The sequence below is a fragment of the Trachemys scripta genome, chromosome 6, assembly GCF_013100865.1.
Source record: "Trachemys scripta elegans isolate TJP31775 chromosome 6, CAS_Tse_1.0, whole genome shotgun sequence".
In the NCBI taxonomy this organism is placed as follows: domain Eukaryota; kingdom Metazoa; phylum Chordata; order Testudines; family Emydidae; genus Trachemys; species Trachemys scripta.
In genome coordinates, this window is record NC_048303.1 from 73,249,176 (window position 1) to 73,274,252 (window position 25,077).

Here is a 25,077-nt window from a genome sequence, read left to right on the forward strand (position 1 = left end):
ATCCGGTCACCCTATGTTCATGAACTAATTTGAATATAGTAGGCATAGAGGAAATTAAAATGTATAGGGAGATTTAGCACTCAACCTACTGGATTATCACCAAAAGGGTTCTCCCACAGAGTTAACATGGGCCTAGCCTCAGAGCAGCAGTTCTCAGCCCGCAGCCCACATGTGGCCCAATTAGCACACAGCCAAGGCCCAGCTCAGCTGTGTGCTAAAGGCGACGGGGACCGGGGCCTGGGCTGCCGCCGGCTCCGCAGTAGGCTCTGGGGTCCAGGCAGCTGGCTGGCACCCCACAGGCTCAGGGTCCGCGAAGGCTTTGCCACCAGCTCCGCACAGCGGGCTCCAGGCGGGGGGTATAGTGAAGGATTTTGCTCCGTGTAGGAATGTAGCACTTTGCACAGCAGGCTCATGGGGCCAGACTGCTGCCCGGCCCCGCAGGCTCCGGGCTGCCAGTGTAGTGGCATGCTCAGTACGACCGACCTAGGAAATTCTGCCAGGAAGCAATTTGTGCCACTACACCGGCGGGTCTATGATAAAGCCCACAAGTCAAGGGAGGCGGTTGTGTGACCCAGGGGGCCCCCACGCAAGGCCGAGGAAAGCAGCAGTCCTGCCGCACAGCGCCTCACCAAGTCCTTGGCGTGCGCCAGTAGCCGGCCCAGGTGTGGACGCCAGTAGCCGGCCCAGCTAAGCCCGTCCCGTCCCGCCCCCGGGGATCCGGGGCCCGGCCGGCGCGGGGTGGCGGGGGCTGAGGCTACACGCGGAGCTGAGAGGAAGCGATTCTCCCCCAGCCGCTCACAGAGCAGCGCCTCGCGCCAGCACAGCCGTTGGGCCTAAGTCAGCCATCGACACCTGTCCGCGACTGGTCGCAGTGCGGGGCGGGGCATTCCGCTGCCCCGCCCCTCCGAACACTCAGTGTCCAGAGCTCCAGAACGGCCGCTGCTCAACTCGCGCGCTCCCGGCTCCAGAGACAGGGAAGGTGGCGCGCGCGCTCTAGTCACGTGCTAAAGGGAGCGGGGCCTGTTCGTCACATGACTGAGAGGACCAGGAGCTCGCGCCCCAGTACGGAAGGGAAGATGGCGGCGGAGAGGGAGCCCCCTCCGCTCGGGGAAGCCAGGCAGCCTGAGCTCGAGGAGCTGGAGGACGGCGAGGATTTGTTCACCAGCACTGTGTCCACGCTGGAGGTGAGAGGCGGGGCCCTGCTCCCGCGCGGCGCCCCTGTCACCCGGCCCCCGCCACCTTTTTCGTGCCCTGCGGGGCAGAGCCGCGGCCGTCGGGCCCCGCGCGCCCAGTAGCCAGAGAGCGCTGACCCGCCCGAATGTCCGGGCTCCAGCGTCCCCACACCGGCCTCCGCCGCGCTCCGGTGACTAGTGACAGGAAGCCCCGCCCCCAGCCTGCCCCGGTGCGTTGGCGTCCTCTGACCCCTTCTGAGCTACCTCCCCCGCGCCGGGTAACGGTCTCCCCCTTCCCTGCTGGGGTGTGCATCCCCTGAGCGGGGCGGTCACTTCTCTGGAGCTGTCATCCCCTGCTAGAGCGCTCTCCCTCCAGCGTCCCGGGCTCCCTTTCCCAGGGAGCCTCCGCTGCGCTGCCGAGATAATCATGCTTTCACCTGAGAAATAGCTACCTGTCTCTTCTTCTGCTTTCTTCCCCCATCTCTGTCTCCCTGCTGGAATAACATCTCATTCCCATTTATAATGTTGCCTACCCCAGATCTCACTTTTTGCATCTCCCCAACCCATGGTCTGAAAACATAACCCACTTCCTTCCAAGATAAAAATCCCTCTATCTTGCCTTGCTCAAGGAATCTATGTGATCACTCCTTAAAATGAGTTTGTTCCTTCCCTGTAACGCTGACATTGAGCAGCTCCTGGGAGCTCGTCACTGTCTGAAGATTCTCATTTTGATGCAGTTCAGTGTCATCTGCCTCTTTTTAGGGATGGATGGTACTTATGACTAGTTAGAGAGATGCATCCATGTGAGGGTTTTTGAAACCTACAATTACCATATTATTTTTTAGTAACTAGGTTTCTTAAAACTTTGTGCAGCTATTGAAAACTCTAGACCTGTCTTGCTTTTAGTAAGCAACCCATCTCCACCCCCCCATTAAATATAATTGAACATTTTTTTTAAATAAGCAGTGTCTACATAGGTTAAAAAAAGTTTTATAAAGTGATAGCTTCCCTCTCCTCTGTAATTTGTCCTGATTTTTGTTTTCAGTATGCAAAACTGTAATGCACAACATGACATGTCCTGTTCATGCAGACATCTAGCTAATATGTGAAGTGTTCCTGTTTTTGTTGAAGGAAGCTTCCTGCCCCTGAACTTTACAGTAATGGGTCAGTGTGTTCAGTTCATATGTGGTCTATCTTTATCAGTGTTATCTTCCTGTAACAAAAATATAGTAAATTATGTTCTCAAACACATAATAAGGCACATAAATGTATTTTGAGGAGAATTCTCTCTTTACAAACGAAAGGCTAAATACTAAAACTTTAAATATGCAGTTTGCAGGCAATTTTTTCCCCAGAAAAATAAATCTACAAAGCATACAGTAGTAGGCCCACTTGTGTACATATATAAAGTATTCAGTTTGACTAGATTGAAAAACTAATAGGGCTGTATATATTTTAGTACTTTCAGATGAACTGCATTAAAACACAAAAAGTAACTCTCTTACTTGCCTAGAATAAAGCTACAAACTTAGAGAGAGGTGTGATGGAATTTATGGCTAATCCATCTCCCTACAACAACAAACATCTTTTTGTGTTTAAAAGTCCAGTCTTAAATGGATACAGTTAACTTCAAAATCACATTTCTGTATGGAAAGCTTGGTACTTCCTATGGTACAAATAACACTACAGATTAACTGAAAAACCGACGAAAGTTCAGTTTGTTTCCATTGTGCATTGGACAGCACTCTGTGTACAGTGCGTTTGTTTCACTGTTTCTCTCTGTAGTTAATTGGAAGAAAGTGATTAATTGAAAAGAGCCTTATAAACATAAGTAGAGTAGAAGGAAAAACCCTCCATATTTTTTAAAAATCGATACTTTTTTTAGAACTGTTTATCAAAAGAATTACTAACTCATTTGAATTGCCTAATTTAAAAAAACAACAAGGAGTCCGGTGGCACCTTAAAAACTAGCAGATTTATTTGGGCATAAGCTTTTGTGGGTAAAAAACCTCTAAGTGAGGTTTCTTAAGGTGCCACCGGATTCCTTGTTGTTTTTGTGGATACAGACTAACACGGCTACCCCCTGGTAATTTAAAAAAGTGTCCTTTTGAGGTTTCAGCAGAGAGTATGAAGTTACTCCTAATAACATTTTCTAGGAATTCTGATTTTTTACCTTTTATGTATGAGTAAACACTGTTCCTCTTATAACCTTCCAATCACACATACCTAATGTTCATATGTAAAATATTTTGATATGTCAGAAAAAGACAGTTCATTTACATGCAGCAGGTTTTTTGAGCGGAGAGGGTACATGTGTGGGATAATGGCTTCAGTTATAATTTTGACAAAGTTCAGTTTTATATATAGTCTACAAAGTCCTGCCTAGTCTCAAACTAGATTGTAAACCCTTAGGGAAGCAGCTCTGTCTCTTTTTCTGTATTCTAAGGTTCCTAACATACTTGTTTGCTGTAAAATAATAAATGGGTCACACTCTTGGCCTAACAACCTGATAACATTGCTTTACAGTAGGCTGCTGTATTAAGAGATTATGAAACTTGTGCTTTTAAATTCTGTGGCTCTAACAACTTTCATATTGTACCTGCTTTGGTAATATTTCTTAGATTCTTTAGGATGGAAGATGGTGGGTGGGAGGGCACAGTGCAGTCCAAGGATAACTCCAAGGAAGGTGAAAACATCCTCTTTCTTCATCGCTAATTGATGGGGATGGGGGAGATCCCAACTACCTGAGTACTGACTATGGAGCCTACAGAGGTGGGGGACTCCCGCTCTTGTTTTGGCTTCTCGATGTCTGTTGCACTTGAAGCTTATCTCTTCACTCCTCCTCAGGCTGATTACAGGAGAATCTTCCCACTTTTTATTTTTTCATCCCTTCCCTTTGTTTCTGGCTGGAAGAAGAGTTAACAAGAATTTCTTTCTGCTGATTTTTTTTTTTTTTTTTTTTTTTTTGGTTAAAATTTGCTTTTCCCTCTCTTAGCATAGTCTATTGTTTCCCCTCACCTTTTGCATTTTGTTGCCATTCACATATCACAAGATCATGCCCTTCATTTTCTATTTTCTGTTTGGTGGAAGTAAAACCAAGAGAGTGAATGAAAACTCTTTATCAGATATTATGCTTCAAATTTAGATTTAGAATGTTTTATAACATCTATGTATTTATTTAGTTTTACCCTGCAAAACAAACATTGTTAACTTAAATATGTTTGCTCCAGTTAATAATATAAACCTTAGACAAAGTGTAACACAAGACCATCACACTTAAAGAAAATTAAATGTAAATAGTGTGAAAACTACTAGCTCAGGAAACTTTGCCTTACCCATATTACACCTCGTATATCTTGGTAAACAGCAATATTGACATGTAAAAATTCACTGTACAGACTTCAATCAACCTTTATTGACCCTCTACCCACTTTCAGTTTTTCTGTGTATATCACTGTATATTGCAGTATATAAAGCATAAAGCCCTGAGCCCTATCTGGGCACTCCTGAACATAAGAACGGCCATACTGGGTCAGACCAAAAGTCCATCTAGCCAAGTATCCTGTCTTCTGACAGTGGCCAATGCCAGGTGCCCCAGAGGGAATGAGCAGAACAGGTAATCATCAAGTGATCCATCCCCTGTCACCCATTCCCAGCTTCTGGAAAACAGAGGCTAGGGACACCATCCCTGCCAATCCTGGTGATAGCCTCTTGATGGACCTATCCTCCATGAATTTATCTAGTTCTTTTTGAATCCTATTGTAGTCTTGGCCTTCACTACATCCTCTGGCAAGGAGTTCCACTGTGCATTGTGTGAAAAAATACTTCTTTTGTTTGTTTTAAACCAGCTGCCTATTAATTTCATTTGGTGTCCTCTAGTTCTTGTGTTATGAGAAGGAATAAATAACACTTCCTTATTTACTTTCTCCACATCAGCCATGATTTTATAGACCTCTATCATATCCCCCCTAGTTGTCTTTTTTTCTAAGCTGAAAAGTCCCAGACTTATTAATCTCTCCTCATATGGCAGACGCTCCATACCTCTAATAATTTTTGTTGCCCTTTTATGCACCTTTTCCAATTCCAATATCACTCTTTTGAGATGGAGTGACCACATCTGTGCTCAGTATTCAAGATGTGGGTGTACCATGGATTTATATAGAGGCAATATGATATTTACTGTCTTTTTATCTATCCCTTTCTTAATGATTCCCAACATTGTTTGCTTTTTTTGACTGCTGCTGCACACTGAGTGGATGTTTTCAGAGAACTATCTACAATGACTCCAAGATGTCTTTCTTGAGTGGTAATAACTAATTTAGACCCCGTCGTTTTATATGTATAGTTGGAATGATATTTTTCCAATGTGCATTACTTTGCATTTATCAACATTGAATTTTATCTGCCATTTTGTTGCCCAGTCACCCAGTTTTGAGAGATCCTTTTGTAGCTCTTTACAGTCTGCCTGGGACTTAACTATCTTGAGTAGTTTTGTATCATCTGAAAATGTTGCCACCTCACTGTTTACCCTTTTTTCCAGATCATTTATTGTGACATGTTGAAGGAATATGAGGGGTTAAAAATTTTGCATATTAACCTTATGATCTGTGTGCATAAAACCTTGTATGTTGTTAAATTACAGGCTCTATATTCATGCTCTGTATCTAGAACGTTTGGAGGTTTTTGAGGCTTAGTGAAAGGGCACTAAGCACTTTAGTTATCGGGGAATGGGAGCTAAAGCACTCATATTTTAAGCATATATTTCATATGCTTGAAACTTCAAGCACCACATCACTGTTTAACTCTCTTAGCTATAAGTTTATTTGCTATAAGTATAAAATTTTAAGATGCCAAATAGAGTAGAGCAGAGATTCTCGAACTGTTTCAGAGTACTGGCTGCATCGTAATAAAAAAATGGATTGCTTATTTCCCCTCCCACTCATAGTCACAAACCATTCTTTTGGCAACTGCAGCAATTGCTTGCATGGAAAAGTAATACTAGGATTTTTGTTTTGTTAAGTTTATTTATTGTAACAAGTGTTCCTTTAAAAAAAAAAAAAAAGATAATTGCTATCTACCTCTGCTCTGTATCTCCCCTCACATCTTTTCTTTTCCCCTCCTCCTCACTCCCTTGTAGGTGCTTCTCTGCCCCCAGGTCCCTTGGTTCTCTTCACCTCTTAATTTTATCTGTTACCCTGTTCTTTCTCTTTCCTTGCACTTGGTTCCCTGCCCCTTATTTGTCTTATTCCCAGACATTCTTCTCTTGGTGGGTGACAGACATCTCCTGTCTCCTCTTCTACGTAGCAGGTTCCAGGAACAGACAGCTATGCTGACTTCCTTATTTCCATCTGCTTTTACAGGTCTGTAGGCTCTTCATTACAACAGAAGAACCTATAGAAGCACCTGAAAGCAAGGCAAGCCAGCACGATAGGATCTAATAGTCCTTCATGGACCACAGTTTGGAAACATCTGAGGCAGCGAGCTATATTTAGTTCAGTGACCTGCAGTTACCGAGCTTGCAAAGGTCCCTAGGCTGTTTAGATCTACAGATTACTAAAGAATATTTTCTGTTGCCTTCCATGCCAGCATTTGTGATTGAATAATGCCAACTGTTTTTTTTTAACTAGTCTATTTTATGAATATCTGTTTGTGTGTCCTTCTACCTCAACTTTTGATTATGAAGACAAATCCATTTTTAAGCTAAAGAATCTAGGAAACATTAGACTTCAGCCCTAACATTTCAAAAACTCCTCAACTATTGAATGTTTTATTGTAACTTTACAGAAAACTAAATCTGTACGTTAAGACTAAGTGGTGCAGTTTTGATGACAATTCACACTTGTTTTAATCCTGGATGAAAGAATTTAATCCGTGCTTTAATTGAAACCATGCAACCATAACTGGAGCCACTACTGATGCTTCTGTAATAAAAGTAATAAATGTGCAGATAAAATTCTTGATAGTGGAAAAATCTGCCTATATTTCCCTGAAACTGATTCACATTACAGTAGAGGAGAAATATATGCTTTCAAATGCAAATTTAGCTTGGAATAGGTGGAGGTAAGGCCAGAGTCTTATACTTAGAAATTTGTTTTAACTGTCTCTGATGGAAAAAGAACTGACACACTACTCTTCTATCCTTCTGTTTTATATTTATTTCTTCTATCATAGGACAGATGACTGGATCCATACCTGTTGCTTTTGACTCCTTGAATGCATTGTTTCCTGTCAGGAGATGTTTCAATCTTTCCCTACTTCTACAGGGGGGAGGGATAGCTCAGTGGTTTGAGCATTGGCCTGCTAAACCCAGGTTTGTGAGTTCAATCCTTGAGGGGGCCACTTGGGGATCTGGGGCAAAATTGGTACTTGGTCCTGCTAGTGAAGGTAGGGGGCTGGACTTGATGACCTTTCAAGGTCCCTTCCAGTTCTAGGAGATAGGATATCTCCATTATTTTTTTTTATTTTATTTTATCTCATGTCTCTTTTCAGTTTTCTCCTTCCATTTTGTGTCTTTAACCTGTTTCCTCACTCTTGCTGTTTACTCAATGCCTATATGTATGCCATTACTCCTGGGGGAATTCTGTGCCAAAAAATTAAAATTTCTGCATATTTTATTTGTCTAACAATATAATTATTCCAGTTTCAATTATTTTGATAATTTAGTTAAAAATACCTTTCAAAAAGTATATCAACAATACAGAGAACAGCAAAAAATATTTCCCCAAGAGCGGAGGGTTAAAGAAACCCCTACAGCAACCCAGTTACAGTTGTGCGGTGCTGGAGGGAGCTGTTTGGGGCCTCCAGAGCTCAGATACCCACCCCCTTTATCCCCCCAGACCTGAGCCCCGTGGCACCCCCCTGGCCCCGTGGCACCCCCCTGGCCCCGTGGCACCAGCATCCCCCTCTCCCACCAGAGCCCAGCCACAGAGCACCCCCCAGCCCAGACACCCACACCACACCTCTTCCACCAGAGCCTCAGGGCAGATCCTGGTTCAGACACCAGCACCCCCATAGCCTTTACTCAGTCCAACTTCTTTACTGTCTTGCCAGGGGACATGGTGTGCTGTGGTCTTGCCCTTCCTCACCCTTTGCCAGAGCTGGGTCTCCCAGGCCCTCTCTCGTCCCGGGAGAATGAGGATCAAAGAGCGTGCAGTCTCCAGGCTAGCCGGGCTAGGCACTCCGATTACTGTGAGCTGGGCTCTGCAGAGTTCAGCAACACTTAGGGGCGGCCAGAAATTCTGTGGGGAAAATGGAATTCTGCAAATTCTGCATTCCACAGTGGCGCAGAATTTCTCCAGGAGTAATATGCACGTGTACATACACAACCCCCACTGAAGATATTTTTGGGCCTTAGTCTTTCCCCCATGTAATCTTGCTCCATTTTCTGATTATCTTCAAATCTCCCCTCTCCATGACCCTACCAGTAGTTTATGCTGCTCTGATACATCAGCTCTACTTTTCTTGGGTATTCCATTTGCTCTTCTTGATACTTACAGGAGCAAAATAAGCAAGAGATTGAACACTCTCTGGTCTCTGCTCATTCTAGACAGAATAAGGAGTGGAATAGAGCAGGAATAACTGAATATGCCGAATAATGGCTTATTAGTGAGGTTGAACAGTGTTGTGTCCCAGCTCCATTATATCCTTTCAGTATTTGTTGTTGATTCAGTGTTTTAGTCACTACTGTAGGTTCAGTTCAGAAAAGTTCAGTGACTTGGCCTTTTTACTACCTTCATAATTATCAGGAATAACACCTGTCTTTCTGAAGGCTGTACAATTCTAATTTGGGCTCATCTGTTTACTAAACTGCAATCTAATGTGTTTGAAAGCTTCAGAATAACTGTTTTAGTCTACAGACCTTTATTTAGAAGATTTAGTCCTCTGGTTAATAGGTATTCAATGTTTTCAAGATTTTTTTTTTTTCTTCTTACTGTTAAATTACTTACATATACTCTCAACTTGAACTCTAATTAGCAGTCTTTTGTCTTGGAATTTATGTAATGTCTTTCAGACCAAAAGAACTCAAACAGCTTTACAGTTAGGTACTACAGGAAATATATAGATCCTTAACCCATCTTAAAATGCATCATCATCTGTGATGAACATGTCATCTGTCTAACAGTGTCTAATACACTGTCCAGCAGTTTATAGACCAGAAAAGGAATTCGTTATACAACTGAAATGAGGCATTTTTTTGTAAACTGAATGTAATCAAATTATTAATCCCTACTCGCTTTGTGAATAGAGCCATGGGATATTTAACCACAAGTGGCCAGTATCTCAGTTTTCTTTCTAGATACCATCTATTCAGGATTATCACTCCTGCGCTTTATGCCTCCAGCACAAGCTATGTGGGTGATTAATTTAGTTCAACTGGTTTTTGTCCTTCTGAGATGGCTGTAGGCTTGCTTGAGAACATCCCAAAAAGGCAGGCATGGCCCGGCCACCACCCCCATCCGACTCCCCTTGCTTCTCGCGCCTGATGGCCCCCCGGGACTCCTGCCCCATCCAACTCCCCTGCTCTCTGTCCACTGACCGCCCCCAACAACCCCCCTTCCCCCCTTCCCCCCCCCCCTCCCCCTCCCCTCTCTCCCCCCCCCCCCCCGGAACTCCTACCCCATCCACACCCCTGGCCCCTGACCACCCCCCGAACTCCCCTGCCCTTTATCCAACCTCCCTTCCCTTCCCCCTTACCGTTCTGCCTGGAGCATTGGTGGCTGGCGGCGCGGCTGCACCAGGACAGGCAGCCGCGCTGCCTGCCTGGAGCCAGCCACGCACTGCACAGCACAGAGCACCGGGTCAGGCCGGGCTCTGCAGCTGGGCTGCCCCAGGAGCTCGCAGCCCCACCACCCAGAGCATTGCGCTGGTGGCGCAGTGAGCTGAGGCTGTGGGGGAACCGCAGGGGAGGGGCCAGGGGCTAGCCACCCAGGCCAGGAGCTCAGGGGCCAGGGAGAATGGTCCCACAGGCCGGATGTGGCCTGCGGGCTGTCGTTTGCCCACCTCAGCTGTAGAGACTGAATACAAATAGTGGAGTTTAGTAACTATATAACATGTAACCATGTAGTCATCGTGTTTATGTACATGTATTTTGGTAAAGGAAACCCATGATATACATTGAAAAACAAAAGCATGGAAAATGAAGTAAAAGCTGGGTAAAGTAGCAGCATTTGGTACTTTGACCCTACCAAATAATTTGATCACAACTTTTAAATCCTCCATTCCACTTTCCTACTAGACAAATCCCACCTTCAACAGCCTCACCCTTTCACCAATGCTCCTTTAAACAAGAAGAGTTACAAATCAGAGCTATTTAAACCTTGGGAAGCTGAGCACTTACACAGGAACGGCCCCTTACAGAGGAAGTTCTGCCATCAGCTCCCCTACTTTTTATGAAGGAGAAATCAAGCTCAGGGTCTCTTCTGATTGCAAGAGTGGCAGCCGTGCCAGGAGAGACATGGTCTCCCATTTAGGCAAGTCCCAAGCAGTTTAAGAATAGGTCAAAACCATTACTATCTAAAATTCCACCCAGAAACCATAAGGTAGCCAGTGTTGCTCAATCAAGCACGCTGGATGAATCACACTGCCATTGAAAGGCACTGTTTAACATGCTGGTATTTCATCTAACAGCCTGCTTAAATTTAGATAGATTTTAAAATGTAGCCCTCAGAGCACACCTCATCAGTCTTATATGGCTTGAGTTAGTCACGTTGCTCTCATCTATGCCACAATTTCCTCCAAACACCAAAAAGCAAACCATCATGAAGGGAGACAGTATTATCTGCCTCACACTGAATGTACCCTATGTATGTTCCTTCAGTTGCAGGCTAGCCAGTGAAAGATGTGAATAGCTACAATGATACAGCCCACTAGCAACAGTGTTGCATAGGACACAGATGCCAAATGAAACCAGAAAGTGAAGTGCATTGCCGAAGGACCTAATCCAGGTTGAGATACCTTATCAGGACCATCCCACATTAAAACAAGAGAACAGAGGCTTTGAAAGATTGGGCATGTAGATGTGAAAAGAGGCTGGCATTGTGACAGGACTATTAATATGGTTATCGGTCACTTCCCTGTTACAGATGCCCATTAAAATTGCACCCGCCACATTATCCATGGAAAATGGGAATGTTATACATTAGGTACTGAAGCCCAAAGTTTGGGTGCTTTAAAATTAGGAATCTAAATATAAGTTGCCCGAAGTGCTAATCATACATAATCCCAGTGAATCCAAACTGGAGCATTTTCTATGCCAGGGAAATCCCCTGGCGGGCCGGGCCGGTTTGTTTACCTGGAGTGTCCGCAGGTTTGGCTGATTGCAGCTCCCACTGGCTGTAGTTCACTGTTCTAGGCCGATGGGGGCTGCGGGAAGCGGCATGGGCCAAGGGATAGGCTGGATGTTCTCAAGGGGGGCCTTTTTGGCCCTCCATACAATTTCTGAAACCCGATACGGCTCTCAAGCCAAAAAGTTTGCCTGCCCCTGCTCTACAGCAATCTTGCTCTGATTTTTAGAGATCCGAGTTTGCTTTTGAGTAATGGGAGTTCAAACTTTCTCCCCACTTACTTCAGTCTGTCCCTTAAGTTGTCAAATCAATTAACTGTTTCTGGTTCTTTGGCATTTGCCTTCATTTTATACCTGTTTTAAAGTTAATTTTTTCCCCTTTGTTACATTCCTCTGAGTTGCTTACTCTCCAAGAGTAAAAATTCTGATTAGTGTCCTTTAAGAAGAGACAACTATTTGTTTGTTCTGTTTCTCTGACTATACCTTGCAGGATTGTCACCAACCTATCTAACCATCTCTGATTTGGGGGGTTAAAATCTGTTATGCTGTGGGTACTCTGTTTTTTCACTGCGATGAAAGTAGTGCTTCTCTGATTCTCAACCAGGAGTACATGTACCCCTGGGGGTACGCAGAGGTCTTCCAGGAGGCACATCAACTCATATAGATATTTACCTAGTTTTACAACAGGCTACATAAAAAGCAGTAGTGAAGTCAGTATAAACTAAAACTTCATACAGACAGTGACTTGTTTATACTGCTCTATATACTATACACTGAAATTTAAGCAAAGTATTTACATTCCAATCATTTATTTTATAATATATGGTAAAAATGAGAAAGTAAGCAATTTTTCAGTAATAGTGTGCTGTGACACTTTTGTATTTTTATGTCTGATTTTGTAAGCAAGAAGTTTTTAAGTAAGGTGAAACTTGGGAGTACGCAAGACAAATCAGTCTCCTGAAAGTATTAGTATTAGCCTGGAGAGGGTGAGAGCCACTGCTCTACATTATTCCAGAGTTTGCCCTGGCCCCTTGAGAACCTTATAATTGGGAGGATTTCTACTCCCACCCTAAGCTCCATCTTCTGTGCTATGCTGCCTGGAGACTCAGCACAGAACCCCAACCTACGTGGGTTTTTCCTATATTCTTGGAGGTTAGGGGAGCTCTTGCTTCATGCTTATAAGGAACTGGCTAGAATGTGTTTTGGTAGATGGGGCGGAGAAGGGTGTCTTTGAGGAACTCAGAGTTGAAATATACCCAACAGAGCAGTGTTCCTGAAAGATTTGGCCCTCCAAGCCAAAGATAAGAGCTAGGGAATTTCCCGCATGACTTGTATTGGAGGCATGAGACCCGGTTGAGAATCCTTAATATCACTTAAAATGGGCAAGACTGTCTGCTTTGCTGCAAGGCTTTATTGTCCAAAGTCTTGGCTACTAGCATAAAGTCTTGCTATTTTGAGTCACATCCTGACATCAAATTATTTTTTCTTTATCAAAGAGCGTTGTGCCATAGATTCAGTATATGACTGTTTTTGTAGTAAAGGCACTGCATGCTCTAAAGGATGTTTGTCCTAACTTCTACTAAAAAAACCCCTCATAAATACCATGGGATTCCCTTGCAGCAAACTAAAAAATCGAGGTAGCTTTAGTTTAATTTGAAATGATGGACACATTTTATTGAGTTAAATGAGCATGCATATTAGTTACAATCAATATAGCATTTCTTGTTTGAATGTTATTTTAGCTGAAATGTCAAGCAAATCAGAATTGTGATGATTCAGAGTGATGTCAGCTATGAAGCTGCATGATTGCCTAAACACCCTTTGAAATGAGTGGGGACAATTTACACCATGCTTAAAGTCTGTTACTCAGGCTTTTTAAAATGAAGACTTGGATACTAGAGTACAGTTCTTCAGCAAAAGGTGAATTTTGTAGCTGTGGAAGAACTGGGGCCTGGTTACAGCACTGAAGCTGGATTTCTTTCTTGTTTGTCCCAGCTAACCTCTGAACGCTAATCCTATGAATTGTTTGATACTTTAGTATATGCCTCAGAATGAAAAATAAGTTAGACAGGTAACAGCAGATTTAAAATGCTGCTTGTCTCTGTGAGGCCGGCTTAACCTCCATGACAACACGATTTGACACTTAACAGTTTGCAGAATAAAAATCCTAATGGAATTAACTCATTCCTTTACTCTTTGTAAAAACTGATTTGTGGACATATTTGTACATCTTGGACAGCTGTTCAGAAGGGCTAAATTGCAGTTTGTTTTGAATATAAATTTACAAAAAGGAACTGAGTGCAGCAATCTGAGAAACCAGACTCAAACATTTCAATGTTGAAGATGGTAGATAAACTTATTCTGGATTTGTCTACAGCAGCTCTTGGTTCTATCTTATTAACTATATAAAACATATTAACTTATGGAAATGCATATCAAGAAGAGGAAAAGGTGAATTTTTTAATGTCCATAAAGAATAAGTGAAAAGAGTTGGTGACTAATTCATTTCCTTTGGTCATTGTTATCCTACTAGGAGTAGGAAATGGAAATAGCTGACACGGTTTCCTTTCCATGTTGTTGTTGCTTTCTCTGCTTGTGTTAAGACTATTGTGGCAATGCATAAAAATGATTATAACAGATTACAGTACCAGTTCTTTACCTCCTAACTGTTTGTTCCTTTTAACAGTCAAGCCCATCGTCTCCGGAACCAGCCAGTCTTCCTACAGAAGACATCAGCACAAACTCTAATGGTCCAAAGACTGCAGAAATCATACTAGATGATGACAGGGAAGACCTTTTTGCTGGTAATTTTCTCTTCTTTTCTCTTGAAGTATATAGTTCACATGGACATTTACACTTTTGAGTTTGGGGTATACTGTAATGGAAACTTTATTCCTTTTTCTTTCAAAAAGCTGCAGTTTTGTTAGATGTATAGTTGTGAGGAAACATGAAGTAGTTAAACTTGTAATGCTGAACTTGAATTTAAAATGCATATGCCTTAATATGATAAAATGGACTTGTGGCTCTCTAAAACAATGATTCTCTCCCACTCCCCCTCAGCAAATGCTTTTTGAAGAAAAACTCTTAACAGTTGGTCTACCTTTTTGATATTTGGATTCTCTTCTTTGGCCACTGGTGTCAGTCGTTTTGGTTACTCATCTACATTATTGAAATGCTGTGTGAACTCCTGGGAATACTGCTTTTTTAAGATTATTGAGAACTGCAGTAAAAATCTCAATTTAGTTAAATTGTTTGGACTATGTCCTATTTAGTGCATTGCGATTACCTGATGACATTTTAATGTAAAAATTTTATGTTGCTAAATATTGTACTCAGGCTCAAACTAAGCCTTCCTAATTAATTGTTTTAATGGTTGAATCATAGATTTAGCTCGTATATAACACACAATGTTGTCTACACATAAAACTAACAATGGGTTGGAAACACTTTCTCCCCACATTTATCACCTAATTAATCATCCACTGTTGAACGAGTAAAATTGTCTCAAGTAACTATCAAATGGAAATGGCAACTTGATACTGTAGTGAACTTTGTGATAGCTACCATGGACATCTTTCCTTAGTACCTATACTGAAATTAGAATATTTTCACAAGGTTTATAATATGGAGATATATTTCATATAATAAAGCAGATTTCCAAGGTTTCAAGTGAAATAGGAGTTTTCACATGGGATCAGAACAAAGATGTTCTCCATCCATCATTCACAATATGTCACATGCTCCACAGCATCATACTCTGCACCAGAAGTGCATACCTAACTGTAATTATAATAGTCTACAAACTATGATAAACTTCTTCATTTATCTTGTCAAATATCCGTTGTCTATCCTCCAAAAATCAAATCAAATATACATTGTTCAGTGATCAGCATGCATTCACCAATCAAGACAATTACATGTTTGTTTGGCCATCTATACGTACAGCGGGCTGTATATCTTCAAATAAATACACTAACCCGCTCCTCCAGTTCAGTGCCATTTTTCTCATAGTCCTAGCTTAGACTGTATGTTTTGGTGTGGAATGTGATGCTCTGGATATCATGAAGTGTATGTTAGATGGAGTATAGCAATGTGCAGAAGTAAATTGGATATAGATAAAATAGTTATTGCCTTATTGCTTGTTTCTTTGTCTTTTTGTATTGTGGTTCTCTTCTTTGTATAAAGAGCCCTTGTCCTCCTTGAAACTTTTTTATAGGCTGGAAAATTGGGTGCTTAAACCTGGATGTAGGAGCTAAACCTTAAGTACCCAGACTCAAAAATGATGGCCTAAAAGCAAATTTAATTGCATCTCCTACTGTTAGCTGGAGTAGCAGACATGTAGCCACTTAACTACAGCTGCAGAAATGTAGCATTGGGCTGCCTGTAATAGATAGCATTAGGAATCCTGTCCTAACAATCCACAGATGATGCACGATTTGATGAAGCTTGTCACAATGCACTTTCATTAGTGCTGATAGAGCGTCAATATATATTCAGATCTTTGGCTTATAACCACTGGATTTCTCACTTCCTGATGCTGAAAGCAGGGTGGAATCTCTCTTCCCTCTCTTGGATACTGGTTCTGTTTTACTGCATATCGATAGGGGGGTTGGTGATTGGATCCTGTTAGCAATTTAAATCACTGACTCTAATCAGTAAGCAGAAAACCTTGATTGAAACTGGCAATTTTAATTGTTTTGCATTTATACTTTTCAATTATTTTCCTAAAAAATGATTCTCATTGGTTGGTGATCATTAAAACATGTTGATTTACAACTAAATGTAACTTTCACACTAAACAGCTATACATACATGTAGCAGTTAAATAGCTTACTTTACATTTGTTCAGACTCTTAGTTTTTACATTTTTGTTGTGGTAGAAAATTGTGAATGATGGAGTTCTTATTTGCTAGATTAACTTGCTATTTGGGTCAAGCTCTGTTGGGATGAAAATTCAGTTTAAAATGCACAAAAAACCAGTATTTAAATTTTTTTCATTAAATAAAACTACTTTAAATGTGCCAGATAAATAAGGAAAAAAGTTTATCAAAACATGTTTTGAATTTAAAACTTATTTATTAAACAAAGGAAGTATCTGTAGGTAGTGAATTGAATCGATTGTTTCTTATCACATCTTTCAAGATTTTACAATGATTAAATCTCATCCTCTTACACCAAGTTTTTATTCTTAGGGTGGAGGAGGAAAAAAAGCTTTCTTGCTTTCTCAGCACCCAACTGGCTTCTTAACTTTAAACGAACTACTCATTGAACTGAACTAGTTGAAGAAAATGAAATGGAAAATATATTCTCTCTGCACCTGCAGAAGAGGCTATTACTGTCAAAAGTGGCTTAGCACTTCAGCAAACTTTGGCTCCAGGTGCTTCACCAGTGACTCAAACCACTGAACTGGTGAAACTTGGCAGCAAACACCCACTGCTTAGTATTAATTTTAATTATTTTAACAGGTTGACAATTTCAAATAACCTTTTTTTTTTTTAAAGAACACCTGTATTTAATTTAAATAAAAATCAGTTTTCTTTATTTAAAAAAAAGTTGATTATTATCCACATTGTGGAGTTCTGTTATTGGCACTTTATTATTTCTGAGATCCAGGTAGAATAAGTGGATTATCAGTTGTTTGTGGATCGCAAGAGCCACAGGGGAAGCTCTGATGAGCAGCATATAACTCAGGTTGATAGTGTCTCATTCTTGCTTTTGTTAACATAAAGTGACTGATCACAAGGTGGCATGGCTATTAAATTACATCAGCAGTGTCTCAGTATGATTTTTAGAAGTTGAATATTCTGTGTTTCTTCTTGAACGAACAAAGAGTCATTTTAACGAAAGAGGCAGTTACCTTATGAAGCCAGAAGGAAGTCTCATTTATCAGAGGCTCACAAATACCTTCATGAGAATTATGTATCCCATTTGAAATAATCTTACTGGGGCTGTTTCTAGGCCATCATTTCTGTAATAAGGATAATAGTGCTCTTATTTCTGTTTTAAAAAGAACTATAACTGTAAACATTTCTGAATGTTTATCTTTGTGTATGTTTCTGTTCTTGGTCCTGGTGTAGAAGTGGCTATCTCAAAGAAAACTAGCAAATCTATGTCCTAGTTAGATTTCAAATACTGTAAGCCCAATAGTATTTTAGATGCAGTCTGTTTAGCAAGTGTAATTTTTTTTCAACCCTTCTTTAAACGCAGTGTCACACTGATGCCAATGCTCTATTCAGCTGGTTACCATTACTAACACTTGTGTACCTCAGGTAACATTTTTCAAAAGCTACCAAGTCCCATTTTGAAAAAAGACTTATGCACTAGGAGCCCAAGTCTCACTGGCTTTCAATACACCTAGTGCATGAGTCTTTTCTGAAAATGGGACTGGTAACTTGGGTGCTTGTGGAAATGATCCCCTCCTGTTTTAAGATTTTCCTGACTATGGAGTGCAAATCTGTTCAATGTTTATTAGAAGATCATTTTTGTAAGTATTGAGTAACTACTTAAGATGAGTTTCACTGTACTTCAAAAAAATCATGTATAGTAGCTTTATTTGGCTCAATACTCTTAACATTAAAATATAAGATCTTTTGCACAATAAAAATGTGTACTGTATAATGTACTTACTGTAGGCTGACACATACATTAGAAAACTTGTGACTAAAGTACCTTAGACTATATTAAAGCAAAATTAAAATAATTTGCATTTTGCTGCTTATGCTGTTAAGCATTTTTCTTAGCTAGAACAATACTAGTCCATTTTACTTTCACATTCACGAGCATACACAACAGAAGAAAGTTACTTTTGTATAAAAATCATTTCTCTGAGGTTTTAAAAATCAGTGTAAACATTTCTAGTGGTCTTAGATTTTGTAAAATATTTTAAACATTTAAATTTGGATTAAATTGGTGAATTTCCTCCTTACGTGACTAAAATAACATGGCCCAAAGACTGGCTTAACATATGCTTTACGTTCGGGTCTGAAGTTTGCCAAACACATTTTCTGGTGAAACAGACAAGAAAAGAATTTTTCCAGTGGAAATATATCCAACAAAAATGTCATTTAAGTGATTTCTTAAGACCTGAAAGCAGAAGCATCTAGGAATCAAAAGCAGAAATGTCCACGTTCATCTGAATTGCTATGACAATTTCTCAAGTATGTGGATCTCGGCACATGTATCACTTTATAGGTGATAACCGGCACTTTGTATTACACTTGAGGGGGAGAAAATAGCTAACCAGTATGGATCTGAGGTTCTTAAACTAATTCAGTATAGCTAGTGTGGAGACACAACCAGCCATTTGTTCTGAAACTAGTTCTGTCCGACTGATAACATGTGGTATGGTTAGGTTCTCTATTGTAGTCAGAATCGGTGGTTCTGCTTGTATTAGTTTCTCATGTTTTATAGATTTTTTTTCACTTCCAGTTGTATAGTCTTAACTGGACTACCTTTATTTCATGGTTTTGTACCAAGGCTTCTTGAAGTTTGAAAGTGTGGTGGCTGAGCACATAAGGTTAGCAAATTGACAGATAAATAACAGCGCCAAATACTGACAAATGTGCAGTAGATAATGGCACCAGAGGAAGAGCTCCAGTGGAATAGAAAATGATAAAACTGTACATTTTGCACTGAAAAATGGGTGAACGGTCAATCTTAACTTTTCTCATTTATCTGTGTGAAAGGGCACTAACTGCCAAAAGCAAAATGGAGACTTCTGCTAGGTCTCTGTGAGAGAGCCTAACCACTTATACCCTGATTACGTGGGACAGATGTAACTGATTGGATGTAGTTGGACAATAAGGGTATGTCTACACTGCAACTAGACACCTGCAGCTGGCCCATGCCAGTTGACTCAGGCTCACGGGGCTTGGGTGGCGGGGCTGTTCAATTGCAGTGTAGATGTTTAGGTTAGGCTACAGCCTGAACTCTGGGATCCTCCTACCTTACAGGGTCTTAGAGCCTGGGCTCCAGCCCGAACCCAGATGTGTACACCACACAGTTAAACAGCCCCACAATCTGAGCCCCGCAAGCCTCAGTCAGCTGGCATGGGCCAGCCATGGGTGTCTAATTGCAGCGTAGACATACCCATAAGTATTAGAAGTGAACTGCAAAGCAAAAAGCGGTGCCTTTTACTGCCCTTTGAGAAATAAAGCAGTCTAAATACATACAGTAGTAACGGGTCGCCACTTTCTTTTTGCTGGATATCCTTAGTAAGCTCTTAGGAGGACTTTAATGGTGATTTCCCACACTTATCTAAAACCTAAGCTACAGCTTTCCCCAAGTGAGGTGGGACAATGCTTATTCTCAGACTACATTTCTTTAGTTTGTTACTGTGAGAATCAGTATCCTCTCTACATATCTGAGGGCATGCAGGGCTGCAGCTTTGACATCACCATTTGGGTACTTCGAAGACAGCTAGCCAAATAGATGAATCTTATATTTCTGACTTGCTTTTTTTGAAAAAAAAAAAAAAAATTTTGGGTGGGGGGGGGAAACCTACGCAGTCACTATACATTACAAAATAGCAGTAAAGGGCATAAACTTTTTTTACTTTTCAATTCACTTTTTGAAAATCACTGTGGAACTCTAGAGTCTGGAAATGCCCACACTAACAGAGCACTGGCTGATATTTAGCGCAAACTGTTTGTGTGTTGTACTTATGTGGCTCCCATAATTTAAGCAGTTCCTCAGATACTCTGGTTCAGTATGTAAGTAATGTTTGCCAGTGAGAATCTTTCCTCCTGTTAAAGGGCGTCCTGACTTGAGTGCTTCTAAGTGTCAAAATATGCCCAAATATCTTAATGATCTTCATGGTCCCTGGAGGTAAAATGGGTATGAGAAAGTGGCAAGAAATTACATATGGAAGAATTGATCATTTTGCTACATGAATCAAGAGTTATGCATGAAGTAACAGGAGCTATAGAAACAGCGAATATAATGTTTCCATTTGCTATGAAAAAATTAAACAATTGCATCTTGAATAGTACAATGAAGGCATGAGTTTATATAGTAAATATAAATGCTAAATATACTTAGAATCTGGGTCCTTAATTACATTAAAAAAGTGTGCAGTTATGTATGCAACACGTATAACTTTAAAGATTGTTAACCTCACAAAAGCAAGGCAGTTCAGTTTCCAGCTGAAAATATAAACTGTTGCTGCAGCCTTGAGCTGATGTGCTATTTGTAAAAATCAGTAGACTTAGTGAACTGATTTCTTTTCCGTTAGGTTGGTATAATTCAGAGTAACTCCAAAGTCAGTCATGTCCAAGTTGCATTGGTATATGAATACAACTTGCCATGGGAAGTCCAGATTATAACCATTTTCTTGTTTATGTAATTCTAAAGTAATCAAAATAAAAGTATATGAAAGCTGCTAAATGTTTACTAAACATTATCTACTATCAAAAGGCTATTGTTAAATAAGTTTTTAAAGTGCATATCTTGTTAAGTAATAATTTGAGTAAAAATATCATTGAGTTATTTCAGAATATACAAAGCTCTGTTCTGGTTGAGATAAAGATTTATATAGACTGTGCCCAAATTCAGGTACTGGGGGAAGGAACGATAAACTTATAATTGACAAATATGTAGTATCTAGGCATTGGGAGTCATTTCTCTGGACTCCAGAGAGTACTTGGATTATGTCTTGAAATGTAATGGTTTGTATATATTATGCATTTTAATCCTATTTAGTGTAAGTATGAATATTTTTACTATTCATATAAACGCCTAATCTTTTTGAATTCTGCTAATCTCTTGCCTGGATATCTTACAGTAGTGAGTGTCTAAGGTGGTTTATGCATTGTGTTAAAACCGATAAAGGTAATTTAAATTTTGTGCATTCTTTAGCTTCATTGGTTGTCCTCATTCTTAAAACAGGAATTATCTGTATAGGCTATGAAGATGCTCAGTTATCAATTCAAAGCCTGCTTAATGGACAATTTAGCTTCTGGATTGTTGACCATATTGAACTTCATGAATTTATATAAATACTGCATATGTGCAGCAGATCTGTATGCTTAAAAATTTGTAGGAAATCTTCACTACCCTGCATGCAAGCTCTCCTAATTTAGGAGAATGACTATTGCCACTCTCACAATCTTAGAAACACACCCCTTTCTCTCTCCCTCTCCCCCCCCCCCCCAAAAAAATACCCCCCCCTAAAGACTTCCACTGAAGGCTTCATCATCTGCTACAATATCTAAATACTTATTGGGGTTTGAGTAGTGAATTCTAAAACTAACCATTTCACGCACTGTTTTTATTCTTACCAAAGTCAGTTCTTCCTTGTGCCCCCAAATATCCCTTGATTTAATTGCTCTGTTCTGAACAGAGACCTTGCTGACAAAGTTCACTTGAAAGTAAATTTTTACAGATAAATTTTACAACAAAACCCCCTGAAATTGGAGGAAGGCTGTAATGTAAACTATAACTAACAGTACAATGGAAACCCATATAAGCATTCTCCATTAAACTATTAGTGCAATGTTTGCAATAATTCTCAATTTGAAGAATGAAGAGATATACAATAAGATGTACAATCAATTCCTATGAATGACAATAAACTTATAGGTAGTGTGCTAGTGAAATATTTTATATCATGCATATATGTTATGGGCATCTTGTGTAATATTTTGTACTAATTCATAAAATCTTTACCTAGAAGCTACAGAAGAGGTTTCTCTGGACAGTCCAGAAAGGGAACCAATACTGTCTCCAGATCCTACTCCTGCAATCACTCCTGTAACGCCCACTACACTAGTAACTCCCAGAATGGAATCAAAAAGTATAACAGCCCCTGTGATTTTTGATAGATCCAGGGAAGAGGTAACTGAATAATTTAGTATTTTAACACTTTGTTGCAAATACTAGTGCTATGATATGTATAGATTTAAGTTATGGTATTTCATTTTTAAAACAGCATGAAAAATTGCAACTGAAGGTATTAACTATGTAGACTCTGAATCACAAGAACATTCATTGCCATGGGGGGGGGGGTGAAATTTATGCAAATATCTATTGCGTGTTTACTTTCTGCAAGATGTCCTTCTTAGAAAAGATCTTATGAATATTCATGTAGGGGATTCTGTTCACAACTCCCTGTATATTGAGATCAAGATTCAATCTGTAGTCCATAACAATTATTTTCCTTGCTCCCATATGAACATCTAATACACTGATAATATAAAAGTTGCAAAGTAAAAACATTACTTGAAATAGTCGTGGGCAAATAATGAAGAGATGCTGAGTATTTGAACTCCCACTGGCATGTTGTAGATCTAACTTTAGGCACTGCTTTAAAAATCACAAGTGGCGTATGTATCAAGAAATGTTGCTACATGGCTGACGATCACCTGGATGATAAGAACTTTGGTGGTGCAATAAGATCACCAGTGATGGACAAACTGAATAAACTGCCGGACCACCTTAAGGATCTAATCGTAGGAGGCCATCAATATTACTTTGTTCAAGAGCAAAAATCTGGTGCTGAGCAAATCAGCTCCCATTCATAGCAATGGGAGTTGCAGGCACTCAGCGCATGGGAGTATTTGGCAGATGGAATATCAAATGTGAATACAAAGCATTGGTTTTATAATTGGCTTCATATGTAAATGTCCCAGTACTAAGTGAGATACTTCATCACCACACTAACCTTTGCACTTGCAATATAAGTACCAAATTTAATTCTCTGCATTATAGGTATGTATATGTAGCTTACCTAGTTTTTTCTGACATCTGTTTAACTGCTTGCACATGTGAATAATGAGAAATAATGGAATTCAATATGTTGCTTGTCCAAATGGAATTGGTAAAAGTACTTTCTTTTTGTGCTGTATATATGGTTATAAAGAAGGCTAGAGAGTATGTAACTACTGTGTGATAAAGAGAAATGTATTCTGGTGGTGGTTGACAGTTATGTTTAAGTTATTAAAGATTGACTAAAAAGGGAAACACTTTATCTTGGAACAGAGATTGTTCACATGATTTTAACTCTACATGTCAGTAATTTCCAGGGTGGATAAAAATCAATGATTTTTTTTTTATTTATTTTTAAATTAAAAAAATCTGTTTTTTTTTTTTTTTTAATTTAAATTGGATTTTTTGATAAATAAGTTTTTTCATCAAAAAGCAATCTGAAGATAGTTTTAATTAAGATATATTATAGCTCAAAGATATCTCATCATGGAATAGGGATTATAAATTCTAATTCTATAGTATGAGACAATATATTCATGTAAAGTTTAAGAAAAGTTTTGTAAATGAGTTCCAATAGTTCATGGATTAGGGACCCAATCTTTTGGGGTTCCAGGGGCTTCTGTCTAGATTATTTAGGTTAATCTTTCTATCTGCCCAGTGGGACTCAGTGCTCAGTCTAGAAGATACCATCAGAGATGCTTAGTTTTGCAGTTCTCAAACTGTGGATGTGTGTAGAGTCAATCCCTTACCTCTCTCTAAAAGTGCAAAGTTTCAAAAAGTTCAATGAATACAAGATTGTTGGGGGCGGAATAGATCTGGACAAGGAGAAGAAGTCTGAAGATAAATGTGAGAAGGGAGGGACAGGCAGTAGAAACAAAAGTGAAACTGTTTGAGCAGCATATTCCAGACGTCTTGAGGTCTTTCTGAGTGTAGCCTTCATTGATTTTAGATCTACCATACCATTCTCTCACTAGAAGGGAAAACCTATAATGGCAGCAGGCCTTAAGAGACCCAGTTTGGGAATATTTTAATAAAGTTCCTCTACCTGTGAAGAATATGTATTAAGGTTATAACAACCAACAAGAATGCACTTTTATGTAGAAATCCATGATTAAATCAAGTCTTCCTGACTAGTAATTTAAATCAATTTGATTTAAATCAAATCCACCCTGGTAATTTCCAATGTTTGTGTACTTAAAGCAAAACATTAATTTAAAATTCCCGGATTTAAACATGTTTTGGGTTTTCCAAGAAGATTCATATTTCTTGAAGTAATAGATTCTTCCTTCAGGTTAATAGTTCCAACCCCCCAGTGTTTCAAATATACATTTGTCCAGAACCCTATTTTTTGACACTCTACATTATCTGAATCCTTTCCTTGTCCCCCAGCATGAGATACAGGCTGCAAAGGGCATGTATCTCATGCTGGGGGACAAGGAAAGGATTCAGATAATGTGGTGCTTCAGGTAACAGAGCAGAGACCCTCTGCGAGGAGGATGAGCCCCCTGATACAGAGGAGGCCACCCTGTTGCTAAATGGCTCTTACAGCAGCAAAGGGAGCCCTGTGCAGTCCCACTGTCATGGGAACAAGCGAGCAGGGCCATGACAGCAGACCTGCAGAGCCCCCTGTGCTGCTGCATGGCTGGTGACACCCAATCCCTGCAGGCGCAGGGTGCACAGGGGAGGCTGTGGTCCTGGTGGGGTAGAGCAGAGACTCCTGGCCAGGACTGTGGTAAGGAGACCACCAAGCTCATGACTGCCTGGGGAGCTGCCCCACTTCTGAATGGCTCCTGCCTTCTGTTATCTGAACTCCTGATTATCTAGTTAAAATCCGTGTTCCCTATGCTATTCTGTTTTTTATTTCAGAAGGTGGAGACACCTACCAGGGGAGAGGCTGATCTAGATTTGATTTTGACAAAT

At 40.3% G+C, this 25,077-nt stretch overlaps 1 protein-coding gene across 3 annotated transcripts in view; it reads left to right on the forward strand.

Annotated features, from left to right (window-relative positions):
* Positions 1–1,001: 1,001 nt before the first annotated feature.
* Positions 1,002–25,077, forward strand: part of SNX2 (sorting nexin 2) — a 57,246-nt gene continuing 33,170 nt past the window's right edge. The window contains exons 1-3 of one of the 3 annotated variants that reach the window (XM_034773811.1): positions 1,002–1,184; positions 14,141–14,258; positions 22,127–22,287. In XM_034773811.1, coding sequence (XP_034629702.1) covers positions 1,032–1,184; positions 14,141–14,258; positions 22,127–22,287 — 432 coding nt within the window. In that variant the 5' untranslated portion in view covers positions 1,002–1,031. Of the gene's footprint in view, positions 1,185–14,140; positions 14,259–22,123; positions 22,288–25,077 lie in introns of all 3 variants that reach the window. The other 2 variants (XM_034773810.1, XM_034773812.1) reach the window with 2 other exon arrangements.